The 22,795-nt window shown below is 42.1% G+C and overlaps 1 protein-coding gene across 2 annotated transcripts in view; it reads right to left on the bottom strand.

Moving 5' to 3' along the window:
- sugct (succinyl-CoA:glutarate-CoA transferase) overlaps nt 1-21,045 on the bottom strand; it is a 59,330-nt gene extending 38,285 nt beyond the window's left edge. The window contains exons 1-3 of one of the 2 annotated variants that reach the window (XM_031583789.1): nt 20,603-21,045; nt 6,455-6,506; nt 6,200-6,273 (exon numbers count right to left, since the gene is read on the bottom strand). In XM_031583789.1, the coding sequence (XP_031439649.1) occupies nt 6,200-6,273; nt 6,455-6,506; nt 20,603-20,750 (274 nt within the window). In that variant the 5' untranslated portion in view covers nt 20,751-21,045. The remainder of the gene's footprint in view (nt 1-6,199; nt 6,274-6,454; nt 6,507-20,602) is intronic. The other variant, XM_031583791.1, reaches the window with a different exon arrangement.
- Between the last annotated feature and the right edge of the window lie 1,750 nt (nt 21,046-22,795).

Genomic DNA, 22,795 nt, shown 5'->3' with positions numbered 1-22,795 from the left:
TTTTGTAATCAAAATCTCTGAATTTGCGCATGTCCTGTTCAAACAGAGAGGAGACACGCAAGGTGAGGCAGCGACGAGCTGCGTCTCATCTCAGATTGTGCAATCCCTCACAAACTGGGTTGGGCGCATGACTTTTGCTTTGTCATTGTTTGTCACCACTGTAATATTTGTAGACACATTTATTATATGTCCTTTCTATCCATAGAATAGGTAACGTGAATGACAGTGAGAAGGATGAAGACGATCTGGAGGTGGAGACAGAGGCTGTTGAAGTGGAAGCTTTAATGAAGGAAGAAGATGAGTGCTCTGAATATCATCCTCCAAAGCATCACCGTTTGCGTGTCATCTTCTGAATTTGATCTCAACAGTGGATGCCAAAAAAAGCCAAATCAAAGGATGTCTTCAGGAAGATCTTGCACGCAGCATTTGCGAAGTGCTCAGCTCTCTGGAATAAGACTGCCCGCTCATCTACTGCTGCAGTGGTCGTTGAAAGGGAGTGCAAGCTGCAACCCATCCGCCCAGTTGACACAAGGTGGAACTCTGACTTTCTTTCAGTTGAACGGATACTGAGAATAATTAGAGAGAGTGGAGAAGGAGCCATCAGAGCGGTTACCATTGCACTCAAAGTCCCCATGAAAGTGTGGCTCGGAGCAGATGCGCAGTTATGATACGGGTGTAGTAATATTGTAGTTGACTAATCATGTAAACTTCATTCAAGTCAACTGCATTAGAGTAGCCTATTATTATTTAGATAATTTAGAACACTATTAGCTTATCAGCCATGTCTGTGTCATGTCTTTATGCCTATCCCTTATTATTTGACAGGCCACTATTTCATATTTTAACAGTTTTCTGCAGCTGAACGCACAATCTTGCATAAACATTTTGGTTGGAATCGCGGTTATTTTCAGATGTATGCTTATGCATGTTGAAATATTCAGAATATTCACTTGTCGAATAACACTGTGTGAAATATTTAATGACATTCTGCAAATTCTGATATTGTGTATTACAGGTTCAGCCCTGCAGAACTTGCTTTCTTGACGGAATATGCGTCAACCATGAACCCAATCTCAGGGCACTCAACATATTGAGTCAGAGGTGGATGTCCACATGGGATGGCTGGTGCCCACTATAACCCCCCCCTAATTGTGAAGCTTGACCGCCTCAAAACATCATCCAAGTTCTGCCAGCCACTGATTACTGCCCTTCAAGAAGGAATACAGCGGCGGTTTGGAGACATGCTTGCTGACCCTGAGCTCATTGCTGCAGCAATTTTACTTCTGAAGTTTCGCACATCGTGGACAAGCAACGATGATTTGCTGACCTATCCTGTTCCGGACAGTTGATCCGAAAATATGTTAGTCACCAGGAGAAAAAATACCACAGCCTTAGTTATCACGATTATCATGATATTTATATGGTTATAGAGACAAACAGTACTCCTAAAATAATGTTTCCTTTAGTTAATGCGAAGTTGATAAAAGGGCTCTGAATGGCACTTATACTGCCATGTTCTTATGATGGCCATTTTTTTTTACCAAAAACTTTTGGCTACCTGGCCAATGGTCAAATTTTTATTCTAAGATCTGCCTTTTTTATTGACTGGTTATTGCCTGGCATGAAAACGTAACGCGTATTCTTGGGTTACACATTATTATGTGTTTTCCTTTTCTCCAATCAATAGAGCATATCGCTCTGCATTGAGCAGTTTTACAATTACATTTGTTTACATTTTTTTACATGTTTACAATTAAATAAAAGATTTAAAGATATAACATGTCATCTTTATTGGTTTGGCTTAATGGTATTAACTTTGCAGATAATCCCTGGTAGATAACTTGTCGCCGCAGAATTGTAAGTTAGAGTGTGAACAGTATTACAGAGGGTGTTGTTGCTTATAATTATTAGTAGTAGTGACATCTGTAGAGGCATAAGTATTACCAGTAACTATATCTGCATTCTTTATCAAAATGGCACAGCCTGGACATTGAGAGAAAACCCATTGCGTGAGTACTTTTACTTTTAATACTCACTAGAGTACTAATCACCCACACCTGTTACTTCCCTACTTATACCTCTCACTCCCTTCACTCTGCGTCTGGTCTCGCACTTCATGGACTACATTCGCGATCCTGCATTCCTGATGTCCCATGAGTATCACCGCCTTTCAAGAAAGTGTTAACCTTTGTTTTTGTCATAGTCTTAGTTGTAGTTTAGTTCTCAGTTTAGCCGAGACTTTTGGCTGAGGAGCGAGACCGCCGGCGCACCCAGGACTTATGCCTGTATTCCAGAGCGAGGGGTCATGTGGTGGTGGACTGTCCAATTCGTCCCACACGACTCCGGGTGAGTCCTGCTCATGATTACATTTCTGTATGTAACCCTTTGTGTACCTCAGTAACCCTGACTACCCCGTCTGGTTCCCTCATAGCCCAAACCCTGATCGACTCGGGGGTCCGCTGGCAACTTTATTTCCGGGTCCTTGTGCCAGCGGTGAGTCCCACCCACTTCTCTCTTCACTCCATCAATACACAGAAGTATCCATTTTCCATCAACCTCGATGAAAGTACTACCAATGGTGATAGAAAAGTGCTTTCCATCCTGGTTAGCTACTTCAACCCAGACAGGAAGATGGTTCATGTGGGACACCTTGGCTCTTTAGAGGTATTGAAGGTTAGCGCTCTCAAGCTTGAGAAGTTGCTGGAGAAGTTTTTTGAGGAGAACAACATCCCATGGTCCAACCTTGTAAGCATGCTGAAGGACTCCTGCAGTGTTATGCGAGGAATTAAGATGGGGTTGGAAACAAGAATACGCCAGAACCACTGCCCAAGCCTACTTGATGTTGACAGTAATAGTTGCCACCACATCCACAACGCTGCAAAGGTTTTGGCAGCTCCTTACAGCAATCATCTTGAAAAGCTGTTCAGTAACCTACATACAGATCATCAATGGGCCACAGACCAGGTTAGAATTCAATTCAATTTCCTTTATAGAGATACTTTTAAGTTCAGAATGATGCATGACTGCAACTGACTGCAATGCTTGCCTCTACACTAGACCTAATTTTATCTTTACGGTATACTTACCTGCTGCTATACTTACCTTTTGGGAGATTGTGTACTTTCTAGATATATATTCTAGATCTACATAAATATTCAAATCTACATTCTAAAATTATTTAATACGTCCCGTCATATTTACCTAAGTGAATCCTTGTATCTTTCTTAAGCCCTTTGAAGAAAAAGAAAAAAACTGATTTGATTTCCCCCTTTCTCTTAGTTGGCATACCTTAGAGAGATATGCCAGTTCATGAGAATTCCTGGTTCAGCTCCTAAAAGGTTTGTTCAGCATCGCTGGCTATAGGCCTATGATGTTGCCATTAGCACCCAGAGGCTGCTTCCTGCCGACAAGGTCCTTTACTACGGCTTTATAGACAGGGAAGACAAGGCCCTCTACAAGGACCCCCTCACAAGGACCTTGGAAAAAAGGTAACTCATCGCAGTTGTTTCTCCTTGGTTCTGTGATTGCTTACCTGCACTATGGTAACCAAAGGATTGTTAGCTTTTGTACAGAGCTTTGTTATGCCTTTGATTTTTTTCCAGGAATGATGCAGCTGGGAAAAGACCCGAAGAAGGGTGATTCGGAAGGTGTGGCATGAAGCCACAATAACTGAGCTGCACCTCAGTGTTTATACAGGAGTGCTACCAATCCTTAAGGAATATGTCATGGTGTTCCAGGTGAGTTGAACTTTGAATGCTACATTTCTCATCAGGTTTTTCAAAATGAGAAAAGGTAAAAAAAAATCATAAACTATGAGAATTGGATTATGATGATACAAATTGAACAGGATTCTGTGGTACCTGGGTCTAAAAATAAATCATAGCGATCCCATGTCTAATAATTACTGACATTTTCTTTGAGCACAGGGTATGTGTAGGTCCTTGGATATGTCCTTTTATGCTTTTTCATAGTGTGGTGATACTACTAGTATATAACTTTCTGGAGTCCTAAGTTATAATTGGTATGCATTCCTCGTGTGCATTTAGGTACATTGAACCACAATGTTCATGTTATTTTCTTTATAGGGCAGTCAGACACTTGTCCATACACTGCATGACAAACAGCTGCAAGTTTTCATGAACTTCCTTGCCTGCTTTGTCAAATCCGAACACCTGAACCTGATGCCCAAAACTCTGGATACCCTGGAAATTGACAACAAGCTGCTACCTTTCAGGGAGATGTATGTGGGGCGGGAGGCTGATCGATGTAGAGCGGCACATCCACAACACCCTGTGAGTACATCAAATTGTGTACTGTAATTAGAATTAGGGATGCACCGATACCACTTTTTTACAAACCGATACGAGTATGAGTATTTTTATTTGTTTACTTGCCGATACCGAGTACCGGTACCGATACTTCTTAGATTTGGTCTCCATGTATTTGTCCATCAATTAATTTGGAGGCAGATTTTATTTTATCCTCTGCAGATTATGTCAAGCCTATAGTACAAAATTAACAGAAGGCTATCACAAGCCAAAAATAAACAGAACTTTCTGGTTTTAACAAAAAAAAAAGCCTTCAAACAGACAATATCATCACATTAGACAAAATGCAAATATAACCAGATAAAGGCAATTCACTTTGCTGCATAGGTAACAACACAGTCTGCTTAACAAAAAGTGAACAGAACTATTACTAGATTAGCACAAGTAAACATTTCAGTTACAAAAGGATCAAAAGAGTCTCCTGCTCAAGTACACAAACAATCACTTAACCTATGTGGCACTATAAGACACCCCACGTTTTTTTGACACTATCACAAATTTTCCTAACACAGTCAAACATCAAGCAAGTGCAAAACAAGACAGCAAATAAGCTACTTACTAGTCCGGCAGAAATACTGTTGAGTGGTATCGGTGCTTGGTATCGGCAAATCAAAAACGAGTACGAGTATTTTAACGAAGTATCGGCCCGATACTGGTATCGGTGCATCCCTAATTAGAATGATTAATGATTGATTAGGAGCCTCTACAGGGTTTGTATGATTGCATGTACAGTAGTGACAGAGCATTCACACGCTTCCGTTGGAATGCGTTGATCCGTTAAGGGCGACGGATCCCCATTCACTTTGAATGGGGTGTCGTCATCCTTTGCCAAACTGAATTGTGGCTCCGTTCAGTTCGTCAAAAGGTTGACGTCACCCCATTCAAAGTGAATGGGGATCCGTCAACCCTGACGGATCAACGCATTCCAACGCGTTCGTGTGAAAGGTCTCTGAGTGTTGTTGATCTGTTTCAGCTGCTGAAGCCATTCCTGCAGGAAGTGTCCCGGGCGTGTCACACCGTATTCAAACCTAGGAAACTCACTGAAATAATGGGTCACCTGCTACCACCGGATGCTGACACGCACCAGGAAATTCCGCAGTATAATGTGGACGCTGCAAACGCTGCCCAGTTTCCAAAATGGAGATGGTGTTGTGAAGTGTTGGGGCTCTGTCTTTGATACTGGGAAATATCCAGGCCTGTGTCAAGCAGTGGAAGCTGCCATGTCGATTTTCCATGGTCCCTTGGTTGAATCGTCATTCAATGTCATGGGCAACATCACCGACCAAAGATCGACCAGCATGAACATCTCCACCTTCAGTGCTGTCCAGACTGTGAAGTACGCTTTGCTGTGCAGGAAGCAGAGTGGTGTGGAAATGTTCAGACGGGATGATGTGAAGTTTGGGGTAGTAGATCAGAGGCTGGAACAAGGAACAAAGCCCAGTGACAGCAAAAGTTGCTTAAAGTGAGGGAGAGGAGGGTGGAGTTTGGCTGCCAGCCATCCACCAGTGCTGCAGAGAATAGGGCGGAAGTGGTGGAAAGAGAGATAGTGACCCAAGAAGCACATTGCCAAGCAACGGAAATGGGCCCTTGAAAGGCTGGTCCAGGCCAAAAAATAAAAAATGTTTTTACTATAAGCCATTAAATAGATTTTGTTAAATTAGTATGATGATATATTAAAGCAGCACAACGGATGAATTGCTAATCGCTAACGAGATGCTAGCGGCTAAACCTAGCGAAACCTGTTCAATGGCCACTCTGCTTACTGCATCACCACCTCTTTGTACATTATTTTATGCTACCAGAACATCGTGTCGCATATGTATCCCTAACATATGCATGTGTTTGTCTGCCTAAATCTGTGTTTCACTCACCAGGTTTCTCCACTTTGATTATTTCAGCCCCAAGGTCACCCAGTATCATGGTGGCAAACGGTCCAGCTAATACTCTGCAAATCAGTGTAGAAGGTAGAACAGAGACTCTGTAAAATATCCATTCCTGGTCTGGCAAAATCAGCTGTTTTGAGTCAATAATTGCATGCAAACTCAATGACAGTAGTTTCACAAGACAAAAGTAATTTGAGTATGGAAAACTCTTTAATCACAGGAACTGATTTATGCTAGTCTTACCTTGTGAGGTCGATGACTTTGATCCCCTTCAAGGGCTTCATGTTACATTCATCTAGCAAAGCATAAAGTAATAACAATAGCTGTAATGGTGTTTCATTACTGAATGTAAAGTTAGTATTACAAGCCATATTAAGATCCATAACTTGTGCTTTTGTTTCTTATGAAATACTACACTATAAACACTTCAATGCATTACAATGACATGCATCATTCTATCTTCATCTGATTCTTTGGCAGGGTTTGGTGTTAGCTCTAAACTAATGTCTAGGGTGTAGATCTTCTCACACTGAAAACATGTCTACACAACTTGCTATGCTAGACATGCATTCCATTAGAAAATATGAAATGTGATTGCTGAGCAACAGTTGGGGATTACTAACTCAGACCTGCCAACCTGCACGGCTTTTGTGTACCAACCACGCAATTCCTAGTCAAAATACGCAGGTACGAAATGCCAGCTGAAACTACGCAAAAAAAAAAATCAATCAATACAAACCTATATTGTACATTTATTTAAACTACATCCCTCCGATTGGACAAGATGCTACGACCTTGTGCCTGTGGTTCTGTAAGTTACTGTAAGTTGTATTGTACCTCAGCAATGCATTACGCCTCGGTGGATAATAAAGTAGCACTACCCTCCCTGACCCGCAATAGTACTCACTCACTCAACATCCACTGATACTAGTACTACTTTATTATCCACCGAGGCGTAATGCATTGCTGAGGTGCAATGGGAAGTGGGGGAGTAATAATCAAGCACATACAGTAAATGTGACCGTAATGTTAGCAGCAGCAGTTAAAACATGTGTTCGGTGACTGAGATGATGCATTTCAAGGGGTATATCCTTCAGATAAATTTGTATAAAAAGTTAGCCGTAGTAGCTAGCATCCGATGTGATTCGCCTGGTTACGAGACGGCTACGGTGTGAAAAACTGATGGAGTAGGCTAATTTAGCTGCAGTAACGTTAACTCAAACGCCACGGACAAACTGAAACTCCCCTGGTACTCAAAAACTTTCTTCAAGGTTGGCAGGTCTGCAATTGTAGTTTGGCAAACCTCAAGCGAGTCTGTTTGTGGAGTGTGTGCAGAAAAGGCTTCGCATCACTCTCCCATACAGCTGTTCTCTGTGCGCTGAATGGTTGAGGAATGCACAGTGACTGTCATGGCAAAAAGTGACCGGGTGACGTAATATTGGCTTTCGAACAACTCTTGAGTGACAGTTGCTATACCAACGCTAGCATTACGTAACCCGGACACTTTTTGGCTATCAGTCAGAGTCTCAAGAGTCGTTGCAATTAGCAATTCCTCCTGTTATGCTCTATAGTTAAAGGTGGTGCAAACCTCGACCTGACCCAAAGGTGGTACCAAACCTCGACCTGACCCACACCGAACCCTGTCGTTGCCTGCCCCCTTTTGGATTTGTTTGCTTGCCTCTGGACTGCCTTCCCGTGTATCGAACTCTGATAGTAAAACGTTTTAGATTATTCTCTACCCCTGTCTGAGTCTGATTTTTCACCTGATCAAGCTGCAAATAATAACATTATGGAACAGAGGAAAGACTGTTCTGTGTCCTTAACCGCTAGCAGCTGACAGCATGAGGCCCAACAAATTGCGAAGAAACCTGGAGACTACACACCCCAGTCACGCAAATAAGCCACTTGATTTCTTCGAACGAAAATTGACAGGATACCGTCAGCAGCAGCAACGAATGGTAAAGGCTACTTCAGTGACCAGTATAGTAAGCGAGGAGATGGGAGCTGATCACACAGCTATACTGTTTCACAGCGAGGCAAGGTGGCTTTCCCAAGGTAAAGTGCTGTAGCGCGTGCTTGAGCTCCCAGCGGAGATCCGCCTCTTCTTGGAGCAGGTCGAGGTTTGCACCACCTTTAACTATAGAGCATAACAGGAGGAATTGCTAATCACTAACGAGATGCTAGCGGCTAAACCTAAAGAAACCTGTTGAAATTTGCTTATTTACAGGATACTGGCAGGTGTAGCTAAAACGGAACACTTCATAGTTTAGGCACAATATTAAGCGACTAAAAAGTAGCTGATGGCTTTCGAACGACTGGCTGGATGAAGCTGGCCTATCTCAGCGATATATTTGAAAAGCTTAATAAATTAAATCTCCAACTACAAGGCAACGACAAGCACCTACCACACCTAGCAAATAAGATAACTGGATTCACCCGAAAGCTGGAGGTATGGGGCAGGCGGCTCGATCAAGGACGAATTGATGCCTTTGAGAATCTGGGTGAAATCGCTGAAACCACTGATTCTGGAGCGACTCCTGTGATCCCATGTTTTAAGCAGTACATCACATCCCTGCTAAGCTTTTTTCAAAAATATTTCCGAACCAGCAGTGCTCAGTATGACTGGATTATGGATCCATTCAATGCAGCAGGTTGGTACCATATTGTATTAGGGCTGCTTGATTATGGGGGAAAAAATCATAATCACGATTGATTTTGAGTTTGAAAACATGATACATTTATTTAGTGAGAACTTTGAAATTCCCCCTTAAAAAAAAAATACACAAAATGTTCAAATTGAAAATAATGTACAAATATGTATATGCAATTTTTATGAAACATTTAATGAATAAAATAAATATATTTAGAAAATCAAATAAGTTAAATTTATCCAAAACAAACTTTCATGTTTTAGTGCACTGCCACAACATTCTGAATCTAACATTTTTGTAAACGACACTCAATGAATGCAATGAAATGAATTTGAACTTCAGAATAATTTTAGGCGAATAGGGCAAATGCTGGTAGGGTTTAGGGGTGAACAAAAATAGATTCTTCGATTTCTCTCTAGAACGATTCAGAAAAGTTCATAATCGGAATTTTAAAAATGAAATTAGTTCGCCTGCTGAAACATTCTGTTCGCCCGCTGCAGAATGCAACAGAAAACTCTCCTCTCTGGCCTGCTGATGCTCTGCTACACACGCATGTGCACTAAGACCACTAAACACACATGTGCGCAAGTCGTTTACATACAAAGTTTAACCGGCACCAAAATGGCTGCAATGGAGAGCACTAGAGTTATACGACCTGCACCGGCTTCTTTAAAAGCTGCCGTATGGCAGCATTTTGGGTTTTATTTTTATGAGATTGAGTGCAAGATGGACAGGACGTACACCATTTGTAAGGGTCTGTGAAAGTCGAATAAAATACTTTGGAAATACTACAAATTTGCATAGCCACATTTCGCGATACCACCCAGAGTTGGGAGGAAAAAAGGGACCCGTTCCTGATGGCAGCCAGAGGACAATTGAACAGGCAGTGGTACAGCTGCCACCGAACTCGGAGAGGGCAAAACAGATTACTAAATCCATTGCAAGATGTATTGCATTGAATTTAAGGCCATACTCAGTTGTGGGGAGTGTGGGTTTTCGGGGAATGGTGCATACGCTGGAGTCGAAGTACAAAATACCTTCTCGGCGATACTTCACCGACACAGCAATACCAACGCTGTACAGTGAGACCAAATCAAACGTTTCGGACACTTTGATGGAAGCGGTTAGGGTAGCTATAACGCATGGACATCAATTGCCACGGTGTCCTACGTTACCGTAACGCGCATTTTCATCAACGATGATTGGCAGCTTGTGTCACTTGTGCTCCAAACAAGAGCAATGTACGAGAGTCACACGGGCGCAAACGTGGCTGACTTGTTGAAGAGGGTAGCAGAGGAATGGCATCTGAATGACAAAGACTTAATTTGAATCACAGACAATGCTGCTAATATGGTCGTTGCAGCCCAACTTGGTGGACTTGTGCATGTGAGATGTTATGCCCACACCTTAAACCTGGCTTGTCAGCGAGCGCTCAAGCTGCCTTCTGTGTCCAGGCTAGGATTAGACTAATTGTTTCGTTTTTCCACCAAATGAAATGCAAGCGGCATAAAGTAGCGTATTACTGTGTAGCATAACTTTTTTTCTGTCTCAGGGATATGCTGCTTATTACCCACAATAACAGGGGCATTTTGTGTTTGAAGTCTTATTCTTATCATTGACTAAGAGCAGCTTTTTCTTTAATAATTTAAAAGAAAAATTAATCTGTTTAATATTTGTTTTACATAGGCTACTTCCATATTGTGTTGAAATGCAAGCTGCATTGTTGATAGAAAATCATATTTGTGAGGAAAAAAAGTCTCTTATAAAAAATTAGTGAAGGTAATTCATCTGTTGATTTTCGCAGCTTAGCAACTGCAGCAGTTTTTTTCTGTCTCAGGGATATGCTGCTTATTACCCACAACAGGAGGATTTTGTGTTTGAAGTCTTAGAAAAGAAAAGAAAAATGAATGCGATTTTTTTTACATCCATATTGTGTTGAAATGCAAGCTGCATCGATTATTGCCTTGATCATAGAAAGTCAAAATTGTGACAAGGAAAAGCTTTTTCTCAAATAAAAAAATAGAGAAGGTAATTCAAAGTAGGAAGCAACCTCTGAGTAGCAAACTCAGATTTGAGCGATGCATCGATAATTAAAAATCGAGATGCATCGATAATCGTTTTATCGGTTTGGAATTGATAATCGATAATGGGTTTAGAATCGATAATCGGTTTAGAATTGAATCGTTGACCTCTGAATCGGAATCGAATCATGAGGTGCCAAGAGATTCCCACCCCTAGTAAGGTTACTTAAAAGGTTTTTTGCCAGAAATACATTTGAAATTCAAATTCCAACATTGAGTCGTTATATTAATTTGCTATGGGAAATAATCGTTAGATTAGTCGATTAATCGAAAAAATTGTCGATAGATTAATCGATTACCAAAATAATCGTTAGTTGCAGCCCTAGTTGCCATGTGGCGCAGCTATCACCTTGCACATTGTGTGGTGCTGCTCCTTGTCGGATACTTCGAATCCGAAGTGTTCCCATACAAGAGAACTTGTTCTACCCTTTTTGACGATCAAACGGGGCTGCCCTCCCTCTGCCATTTTCCACTCGCGCTGTTTTTTGAATACCACTGCGGCTTGAGAGTGACAGCGCTTTCACACCTACGCGTTAGAATGCGTAGATCCAACGGATGTCGGAGGAGGAGTCTGGCGCGTGGGGTTATGTTGATACCAGAGACATTATAGTGAGATTGACAGGTCAACAAACCAATCACGCCACTAGCAAGCTGCTTACCTTGTAAGCAGTAGCATGCTAACATTACACCTCGCAAATCCTATCAGACGTATTTTTCAGTTACAATAAAGGGGGTTTTATATTGTACAGTGTCTATTTCTCAGTAACTTTTAAAAAATCTAAGCAAAAAAAAGTCAAACAAACAACTTTTAGGCACAAATAAGACCATCTACGGAGTTTGGTCGCCATCTTTTTTTTTTTTTAGCTTGCCGCTTTTTAGACTAGCATATACGGGATCTGATTGGCTAGCGCCTGTGCTGTCAGTTATGCATGAAAGGCAATTTGATTGGCTGACGCATGCATTGCCTCACGAAAAGTTGAACATTCTTCAACTCTTGCTGCAAGCTAAGCATGAAGCGCAACGCACGGGAACCCAACGGAGCCACAATTCAGTTCGGCAAAGGATTACGTCAACCCTGACGGATCAACGCATTCTAACGCGTACCGTGTGAATGCTGTGTGACATTGAATGCGCGTTCTCGTGCACCTGAATTTGCATACACACAAGCCCCGACAGCTCCTTATAAGGCAGTGGTTCCCAAACTTTTCTGGCTCACGGCAGCCCTAAACATATCTCTCTCCATCCACGGCACCCCTATTTTTTACTTTTTACGCTCAGCCTCCTTTGTGTCATATTTGTACTTTATGCCATTTAATTTAACCTTGTGATATGTTGAATAGGCTATAACTGCTTTTATTATAGGCATTACATTGAGAAGGTGAGGTTTATCTCATTTTTGTTATATTCAAATGAACCACTCTCTTTAATTCTCATTTAATAGAACTTTTGAATAAATAGTGAACAGAATATGAACAGACAACGTCTGTTCCTCTCACAACTATATCACAGCCAAAATACGTATTGGTAATAATCGAGAAATTAGCTGGCAGTAACAAAACATATTAGGAACAAACCTTCAATATAAAGTTCACAAAAATATAGTTATACTCGTCTCCACAGACAACTTATCAACTTAATGGGACACATGTGCCTGTCTCTGACTGCAGAGTTTGTTAATGCGAGTAGGGATGGTGGACAGTGCAACTTAGCCGTAGTTTCTCATTCAGTACAGATTCCATGTCCTCCGACATATCATCAATGCAACGTTTGATCGTGTTATCAGAGAGGGGGATTTATTCCATTTCTTTTGCAGGCTGGTAATATGAGCGACTCTGCTAAAGTGTGTGGCTTTTTAGATTTAGCCAGCAACTCGGCAACTAAAAAAAATAGCCTTTTGTGCCTTCTCAGACAGACGCACGGTAGAAAGCATACGTTTGCTCTGTGTGGTATTCTGTGTTTTAAGTCTTTTAAAATATTCAATGTCTTTGTTCTGGTGTGCCGGGTGTTTGGTCTCCAGGTGCCTTGCCAACTTGCTATGCACCATGGCTGCATTAGCCAACGTCTCCCTGCAGACCAGGCACACGTTATAATGCCTCACTTTTCTCTTTGCTGAATTAGATTCCGATGTCTGTTCCTGTGGAGGTGGATGCACTCTCTTTAAAAACGTATTCATTGCGCCTACCTGCACTCCTCCATCTGCTGTCAATACGGAATAACGAACGAAGTCAACGAAAGAACTGTTGTTAACGTTACGCCCTGAATCAACTGTAAACTGTAGCCTATTGTTGTTTGTGCTGCAAATACAATTTTAATTGATATCATTACAATAAAATACGTTTTTAAATTGATATTATGTTTTTTTTTTATGATCAAGCCTTGGGCCAATCCGCGGCACCCCTGAGCAATCGTCACGGCACCCACTTTGAAAACCCCTGCTATAAGGGCACGCAACCGTAGTGACGTGTGCAGTCAGAATCGACCGAATCCAGGCCAAAGCAACTCGAAAGCGAGTCATGTCAAAGCGGAAAGCGAGCACCGGTCGAGTAAAAACAGAACTAACTTCACCGGTGCAGAGGTGGAGGTACTGTTGCAGGATGTAGATGTGTCCATTCTATTCCCCGATGGCAATATCAACGCGATTCAGTTAAGTGCTTATTTATTTATTCACTTACATTTGCAGTGTTCATATAGTCCTTTTATTTATTTTAGGACATCACAATGCCTCGTAGAATCATGACTATAAATGTGAAACGTAATTGTTAATGATACAAATATTGTCATATTTATTATTATTATAATTATTTAAATCCGAGGATGTCTATAGAGTTGATGTGAACGCAATGTCTTCTTGGAAAATAAATCCAGGCCCAATAATATGACTCCCGGATGGTACTCCATGCCTCATCAGAATGTTGTGGTATACTTTCTCATCCATGATGCCATCAATTTTCACTAAGTCACCTGTTCCTGAGGCTGAAATGGCACCCCACACCCTAATACTACCCCCTCCGTGTTTAACTGTTGGCAAGAGACACTCATTTTTATATCTCTCCCCCTCCCTCCATCGAACATACACTCTTAGCTTGTTGTCAAACTGTTCAAACTTGGACTCATCAGTCCACAAAACTTCATACCAATCTTCCTTTGTCCATTTCTTGTGTTCTTTTGCAAATTTCAGGCGGTTCACTCTATTTTTCTCTTTCAGTAATGGTTTCTTTGCTACTATTCTACCAACAAGTCCTTCTTCTCACAGTTTCCGACGCACAGTTCTTGAAGACACTGTACCATTAGTCATTGTGGTGTTGATCTCATCACGCAGGTCTCGTGAGGTCTTTCTTCGGTCCTTAAGACTGAGAATTTTGAGATGCTTCACTTGTCTGTCTGAAAGTTTATTTTTTTCTACCTCTCCCCTTTCGGTCCTGGTGGTCTGAAGTGTACTTCACAGTGCTTGGACTGCATCTCAAGTCCTTGGCTATGCGGCAGTTACTCCAGCCAGCATCAAAAAGGGCCTTTATTCGAACCCGTTGCTCACTCGTTAGCTTAGCCATGTTCAAAGAGCAACATGTGCTTCAAGACTACTTCTAGCGGCTTTGAACCAATGATGGAGATCATTTCCAAACACTGTTAATGACTCCAGAATATAATAATCAAGTGCCTTGTATTATTAATTACCTTATATGAATCATGTACGTTAACAGGAACATGGCTTTTCTGTGTGCGTGTGTAACTTAGATTATTAGGTGCCACTTATTCTGCATATGTACAAGAGCATGTTTAGACCAGAGGTGAGAAGAAGGGTCGAACTGTGCTTCTACCGACCTTGCAAAACTTCCATCCTTGCCTTGGACGTCAGAAATCCACCACGTGGTTATTCCTGCTATACGCTCAACTTCTGTCTATATAAACCTTCTGCAATGTGTTTAATATTGCTTCACTTTCAGCCTTGTGCTGGGAGTGAACCCAATTCACCTAACAACCAATATGGTGGTGTGGCTTCAGTGACAAAACCCTGATGTTACCAATCACCTAATGAGCAGGATAGGCCTTGTACATTCAAAAGAATCAGACAGCTGTGTCCTAACACTGGACTCACACGTACGCGTTGGAATGCGTTGATCTGTTAAGGTTGATGAATCCCCATTCACTTTGAAGAGCTGGACGGACACCGACGTGCACCTCTCGATTTTTTAAACTTTTCGGATACGAACGGATAGCGACGGATACCCCCTTGGCCGTGATTGGTCCGCTAACGAAATCATTTCCGAACGACATCATTTCCTGTTTCATGCCCTATATCACAATACCGCCATTTTTAAAACTCACACACATTCGAATTAAAAATGGAAAAGAGCACTATCGAAGAGCGCATACTGGAAGAAGTTGAGAGGTATGACAACCTCTACAACCCAACCTTACGGCAATACAAAGACGCACAACTCTTGGAGGGAGATTTTGGCGGCGGTCGGTGTGGAGGCAAAGGCTTGTATGAAGATATGGAGGAGGCTTCGCGACAGGTTTGTCAGAGATAAGAAGGCCACCAAAGGCAGGAGTGGCGATGCAGGAGGAAAGAAGGCATCTGCGTTATATCACCGCATGTTGTGGTTGGAAGGACATGTAAAACATCGTGAGACCACGTCGAACTTCGGCAATAAGGTAAATATTTCTCGGTTTTTGAACAGCCTCTTTGTGCTCGAGCTAGAAGTGTAATCAGAGTGAGAGAGCCACACTGCAGCTAGACATTAGATAGACGATAGATAGATGGATACTTTATTAATCCCGAGGGAAATTTATGCTGCTGTTTATATCTATTGTACGCCTTAACATTTTCAAAACGGAAAACGGGATCAATGCTGGCGAGTGAGCTGAGTCTACTGAGTGAGTAGATGTTATGCAATCGCTAAAAGACCAAACTGGCACACTAGCACTGCTATTAGAATAGAAAATATATAGGCAATACCAGCCAGCTCGGTCAGGCATCTGTTCATAAACACCAACTGCACCGCCTGTTCTTAACGTGCTTACATTGTTGATGTCATGAATGCAGTTATGTTACTTTCATCACTGTAGCCAAATGCGAGTTTCATATTGCTAACAGAGCAACTGCCTGTTCTTAACGTGCTTACATTGTTGATGTCATGAATGCAGTTATGTTACTTTCATCACTGTAGCCAAATGCGACTTTCATATTGCTAACAGCAACTGCCTGTTCTTTTATTATTATGAACAGCAGACGGAGCCGTTATGCGGTGAGGGGATCCATTCATCCACAACTGAGGCCTCCCCTGAGTCAGACACATCACCTGAGGCCTCCGATGAGCCGTCTACTTCAAAGTTTTCGGACTCCAGCCTCCAGGATACCCCCATCTCCTCGTTTGCTGACTGCCACCCCTCCAGCCTCCATGGTACCCGCCATCATCTCCTCGTTTGCTGACTGCCACCCCTCCAGCCTCCATGGTGCCGCCGAAGAGGAGAAGACTTCTTGAGCAAGAACAGGGTTACCTCGCAGAAATGCTCTCTGCGCTCGCGGAGCACAGGCAGAGCGTAGTTAGGTCCTGTCCTGTGGAACCTTGCCCTCCACAGAATGAATGTACTCTATGGGGGCAGAGCATGGCTTATCTGGCCCAAGAACTGCCCATAGGAAGACGACAGGCAGTAATGAACCATTTAATGAGCCTGATGCAGGAGCAGCAAACCGACCATGTGCCTGCTTTAAGTTACTGTGATTTGTAAATAGTTTTAGTTTGTATTTTGCATGCACCTTGTTGTTTTCTTACCGTAAATCCTCAAATAAAGACCGGGATTCAATTAGAGGCCGGGCTTCAGATAGTAGCCGGGGGCGTTGTCGATACGGACAAATACAGGCCGGGGGTAAAAAATGAATACATTTAAAAGTAATATTTCATAAATACATGTTCTCCTTATGTTTAATGTTATTGGCTAATTTCATGGGCTGTTGGCAATGAAAAAAAGACATTTTACCACGTAGGCCTACTAGGCGAATTTGTTATTGTTCATGAAGGCGCGTCTGGCAATTTGTTATTGTTTAGCCTAAATGCACGTATCGTAGCCTACTGTTGTTTATCTTTAACGTTTTAGTTGGCTAGGCTACTTTTTTCAAAGAGATAATAAAGCAGTGCACTATGGCGCCAAGGCGAAAATTCGATATACAATTCAAAGAGAAGGTTTTAAAGAAGAACATTCGGGAGAAAAGGCAGCGAAGCAGTTTAATATAGACCCAAAACAAATTCGATATTGGAAGAAGCAGAAGAATGAATTCAATGCGACCAAAAAGAACAGAGCCCGACTAGCAGGTGGAGGTAGGAAAAAAGTTAGCCTGGATATGGAGACCAGCCTGGTCGAATGGATTTTTTCAGTCCGCGATAGGCATTCTAGAGTAACTAGAAAAATAATACAAAATAAAGCTTTGGAAATATTTCCCTCCGTGAGTGACAGTGGAGACCATAGCTTTGTGGCAAGCAGGGGCTGGCTCCAGAGATTTCTGGAGCGCAATGGGTTTTCAGTGAGGTGTCTCAGAAAGACCCAGACCAGGTGGTTGAAAAGCTGGTTTCCTACATTGACTACGTTGGAAAAGTAATCGCCTCCAAACGTATTATGGCTAGAGACATAATTGCCATGGACGAAACAGCAGTCTGGTTTGATATGCTGTCGTCCACAACGGTGGATAAGCGAGGGGCCAAAAGTGTGGCTTTAAAAACTACAGGGCATGAGAAGAGCCATCTCACAGTGATCCTGGCTGCCAAGGCCGATGGTACCAAACTTAAGCCGTACATCGTTTTCAAAGGGGCTGTGCGTGAAGTGGCTCGAATGCAACAACAGAAAGTAAGCGCTGTGATTGCAACTTCAGCGAATGGCTGGAACATCAGACTGGCTACAGTCAGTCGTCGGGAAATTCAGTTTCACCCCACGGCTCCTAGCCTGGGATGCATATCGATGCCACATCAGCGCCGCCACTAAGGCTGAACTCAAATGTGGCTATAATGTCACGACTGCAGTTATCCCTGGCGGCTGCACTCAGTACATCCAAGCCCCAGATGTTATGTGGAACCAGCCGTTCAAGCAGAGTCTACACGAGGCGTATGATTTATGGATGGCCGGGGACTCAGATAAAGAATATACTGCTGGAGGTAACATGAGAGCCCCTGCCCGCCACCTGCTCGTGAACTGGGTCGCTGCCTGGGAGAAGCTGGACAAGGACATGATCCGAAAGTCCTTCAAAGTTTGTGGACTGAGACAGCATTCACACGAACGCGTTGGAATGCGTTGATCCGTCAGGGTTGATCCCCATTCACTTTGAATGGGGTGACGTCATCCTTTGCTGAACTGAATTGTGGCTCCGTTGGGTTCCCGTGCGTTGCGTTTCATGCTTTGCTTGCGGGAAGAGTTGAAGAATGTTCAACTTCTCGAGAGGCAATGCATGCGTCAGCCAATCAAATTGCCTTTCATGCATAACTGACAGCACAGGCGCTAGCCAATCAGATCCCGTATTTGTACCTAAAAGTTGTTTGTTTGACTTTTTTTTGCTTAGATTTTTTAAAAGTTACAGAGAAATAGACACTGTACAATGTAAAAACCCCTTTATTGTAACTGAAAAATACGTCTGATAGGATTTGCGAGGTGTGTGAGCACCCTACCTAATGTTAGCTTGCTAGTGGCGTGATTGACAGGTCAACAAACCAATCTCACTATAACGTCTCTGGTTATCAACAGAACCCCATGCGCCAGACTCCTCCTCCGCCATCCGTTGGCGCAACACATTCCAACGCGTACATGTGAATGCTGCCTAACAGAGAATTCACACGCTTCCGTTGGAATCCGTTGATCCGTCAGGGTTGACCGATCTCCATTCACTTTGAATGGGGTGACGTCATCCTTTGCCGAACTGAATTATGGCTCCGTTGGGTTCCCGTGCGTTGCGTTTCATGCTTTGCTTGCAGCAAGAGTTGAAGAATGTTCAACTTTGAGAGGCAATCCATGCGTCAGCCAATCAAATTGCCTTTCATGCATAACTGACAGCACAGGCGCTAGCCAATCAGATCCCGTATATGCTCACGTCTAGAAAGCAAGCTCAGAACCCCATCAACAGAACCCCATGCGCCAGACTCCTCCTCCGCCATCCGTTGGCGCAATGCATTCCAACGGAAGCGTGTGAATGCTCTGTAAGACTCTTGCATCACCATCAATTTTACCATGATCACACCTGACAATGAGTACAAAAGTAATTTGGCTTGTTCTGTGAAGGAACATGATTGTGTGACAGTGACAGTGAAATAGGCCTAGCTTCTTTTATGTAAGGAAAATGACCTAAATCTCCTTATGCTGGCTCTATTCTATGGTTTATAGAGCATATTTCATTCGTTTTATGGGTATTTTAATGGCCAATTCAACAAAATCAACGCAAACCTCTTAAATATGCCAAGTGTTCTAATAATTTTGGCCACCACTGTATCTTTTTTTACGCACCTTAACTGTTTATGGTGAGCTAGAATTTAGTGAGCTAAAGCTACATGTTGGTGGACAGTCAATGTGACAACAGCATGAAGTCTTCATAAATGAAATTATGTAACACAGTATTTCATCATGGTTGTTGGACCTCTGTATTCTAATTAAATTGCATTTTGCAACTGGCAATTCAGTGTACAAATTGGACTATGACAATGCATTTTGCAACTGGCACTTCAACTTGCATTATTTTGATTCAAACGTAAAGGTAAATACTTGTTTTTACAGTTCTCAGTCGCTTTGGCACATTTCTCAGATCAGAAGCAAAAATTCTCAAAACTGTTTGTTCAACCTCCACATCATCACTTGTATAACATCAATTTCTCAGTTTCAGTGACATTGTATTGGTATGGTACACACTGGCATTTTTTTTTAATGTTTGCTAAATTGATTATTGTATTTCTTTTCTCCCTCAGGTTCACCTAGAGAGGCACACCAGGGGACCGTAGCAACATCCACAGACTGTCTGTAACCCACACCTGGCAAACAAAGCAGCACAACAACCACGTCACAAACGCGACAAGTTCTATGATGTACTCTAGCAAGTTGCATGCCCCCGCTGACACTAAAAACTACAAGCTTCCGCTCCCATACTCTATACAGTTGTCTGCTTGTCATTATGTGAACGCTCTCAACTCGGAAGTGGGATGTTCCGAACTGGGAACTTTCTCAGCTGCCTGAATGTACGATAAACCTGCAGTAGCCCCCAAATTTAGAGGTAATTTCTCATTTAACAGTCATTTGAATTACGTGACCCTTCAACGCATTAGATTTCCGATAACACAAATCCTTTTCTATACAGTTCCACACCCTCCCTCCTCGTTCTTCTGGAGCATTTAAAGAAATGAGATGCCCCCAGATATTTTCTGGACTGTTGTGACTTCATAGATTACCGAGGACGGAGGCATGAAACAGATACATCAGATGCCAGGAGACCACGAGGACGGACACTACATAACCTTAACTGTAGATTCCCCAAACCAAGACGTCATGTTTTTGTTTTTCACAACCAACAGGGACACATATAAATTACTCGAATATTCATCTTACAATGTAAAAGACAACGCAATGCCTCCGGTCCAAAACAGAATGACCATTGACGGTTAATACGGGGACCTGGCAGGACAAGTATAGCCTACCTTGTGGCTGATTGCCGATAGTTGTTGTGAACTTCAGTCGACTCATCTGGATGCGCGGAGAGATCAGCTGTATTCTTCTAAGACGTGGAACAACACTCAACATGTTACCAGTCATCTTGTTCAAAGAAAGCCAACTGTGGTAGGACATGTGAATGTAGGCAGGCAAGCCTGTTGCTTTGTAATGCAGACACCACGCATGCTCTTGGAGAGCAAGTAAAGGCAACTGGCTCAAGCAAAGTCATACGAAGAACTGTCACTTAGTTTGGGGGATCAACTGTTCACGCAGAGTTCGTTTGCATAGTATTTTGAATAAAAACAAGAGCAGCACAAATGTAAAATACAACATTAAAACTGCTTTCATTAAATAACCCAGCTCAATGATTTTGAAAAAATTAGGCAGTTTCCAAATAAGCACACATAAATCTCCAAGACAGCTAAAGACGTTCCAAATGATACACGTGTGTTTATGTGTTTATTTTGGTTTTTACAAAAGTCAGCGTTGCTTCGCCATCAATGGCATGTTGGGTTGTGCGTCGTAATGTCTGAAATACATTCAAGTTCCATTTTGAAACGTTGTATTTCTGTTGTTTGGACATCGTCTATCTATCCGATTGTTTGTTGGCGGAGATAAAGTTTGACTTTGCACATGACTCATTGAACCTTAACACCATCCAATAGTAAATGATCTTCATAGCAGGAAACAATGGTATTTTTTTTCAGTTCGCACCTTGATCAACCTTGTTACTCTTTTCTCATACATAGCTATTGAAAACAGTCTAGTCCTTTTACAATTGACTAGCTGTTGCAAATTCGTGCTATCCAGCATAGGCTACCCCGGACCAGATTGAGGATGAGATAAAATATTAATCTCAGTCTGCACCTCACTGAAAATTGGTACAAGTCTGAATGAATGTAAGAACAGTGCCTGTAATGCATACACAGGCTTCACATGAAATATGCTCATGGGAAATGTGTATTGCCAGAGCACACCAGAAAGGACAAATTACTATTCTAACATTGCACAGGCTTTTTTTAATTCTTACAAAACAAAGATTTTAAAGTTTGTCACTTATAGGATTGGATCGGGCGGGGGATGGTAAGGGTGCTATGCTCAGCTCTGAAGCCGGGTTGATAAGGATTTATTAGGACTTTATATCTCCTTCTTTATGCAGATGAGTCTGATTTCCAGACTTTTGGAATTGAACCAGAGAAGAGTGTTAAATTAGAAATGTGTGTCAAAGGCTCAGCAATGATGGAGACAAGCTTTAGGTGATTTAGGTCTAACTGGACGGGATCCAAAGAGCGTTTCATGCACCTGAAATTACACAACACATGGAGAACCGTAAATTGTATGAATGAGAAGGAAAATACATTTCTTGGAGATAAGATACCCTCTTCCTCAGAAATAGTACTGACATTATATTGAGCCTGTAGTGTCTCATCTACGCCATTGGGTTGATCAAACAGACAGCCTGATTTGAAAAGTAAAAGTGAAAATGTTAAGCATTGCAAATCTTTTTGTCATTCACAACTTTAGAGCCCAGTGTAACCTGTGGAGGGAGAGTAGACTAAGTAATACACTGGAAAATATGACAAATAATATGAGCACAGCCCCCTCACTTAGATTATAGTTGATTGTGGCATGGAAAAAAAACAGTACCCAACAGCATGAAAACTACACAAGGGAGATTATATTCCATTTCACCATAGCACTGAGAACTATGTATGAGCACAAACAGACACAAAGTGGAAAAAAAATAAAGTGACCCTCCTCGATACACAGAAGCAAATGCAGGGGAGTATGAAGTTCAATACTCAGACATTTTGTATTTTGTTGCAGGGTTAAGAACAAGGATTCAGAAGCTGAACTTGTAAACTTTTAGAAACCCTCGGCCTACACGTACCCATCCCCACCATACTTTTATACACTTATTCTACCCCATACTCTATGCTAGCTTTTTCCTGCAATGTAAATAATTGCTACCATCGACATGTTTTCTGTTCCTACTCTATTTACCCTTGTAATAGTAACCATATGAGCACACTGTATACCCACTAAGCTAATTTGTATCATGTATATACCATATGATGTTTGTATGTATTATGTACATTTACCACATGTACACTTGGTACATTTACCCCATGTATGATTTCTTCTGCTAAGTTGCTGATTGTTTCCCCTCCCCTTCCATC

Source organism: Clupea harengus, chromosome 17 (assembly GCF_900700415.2).
Source record: "Clupea harengus chromosome 17, Ch_v2.0.2, whole genome shotgun sequence".
Lineage (NCBI taxonomy): Eukaryota > Metazoa > Chordata > Actinopteri > Clupeiformes > Clupeidae > Clupea > Clupea harengus.
Note: the sequence above shows the minus strand (reverse complement) of the source record. Positions and strands in the feature narration are given on the sequence as shown.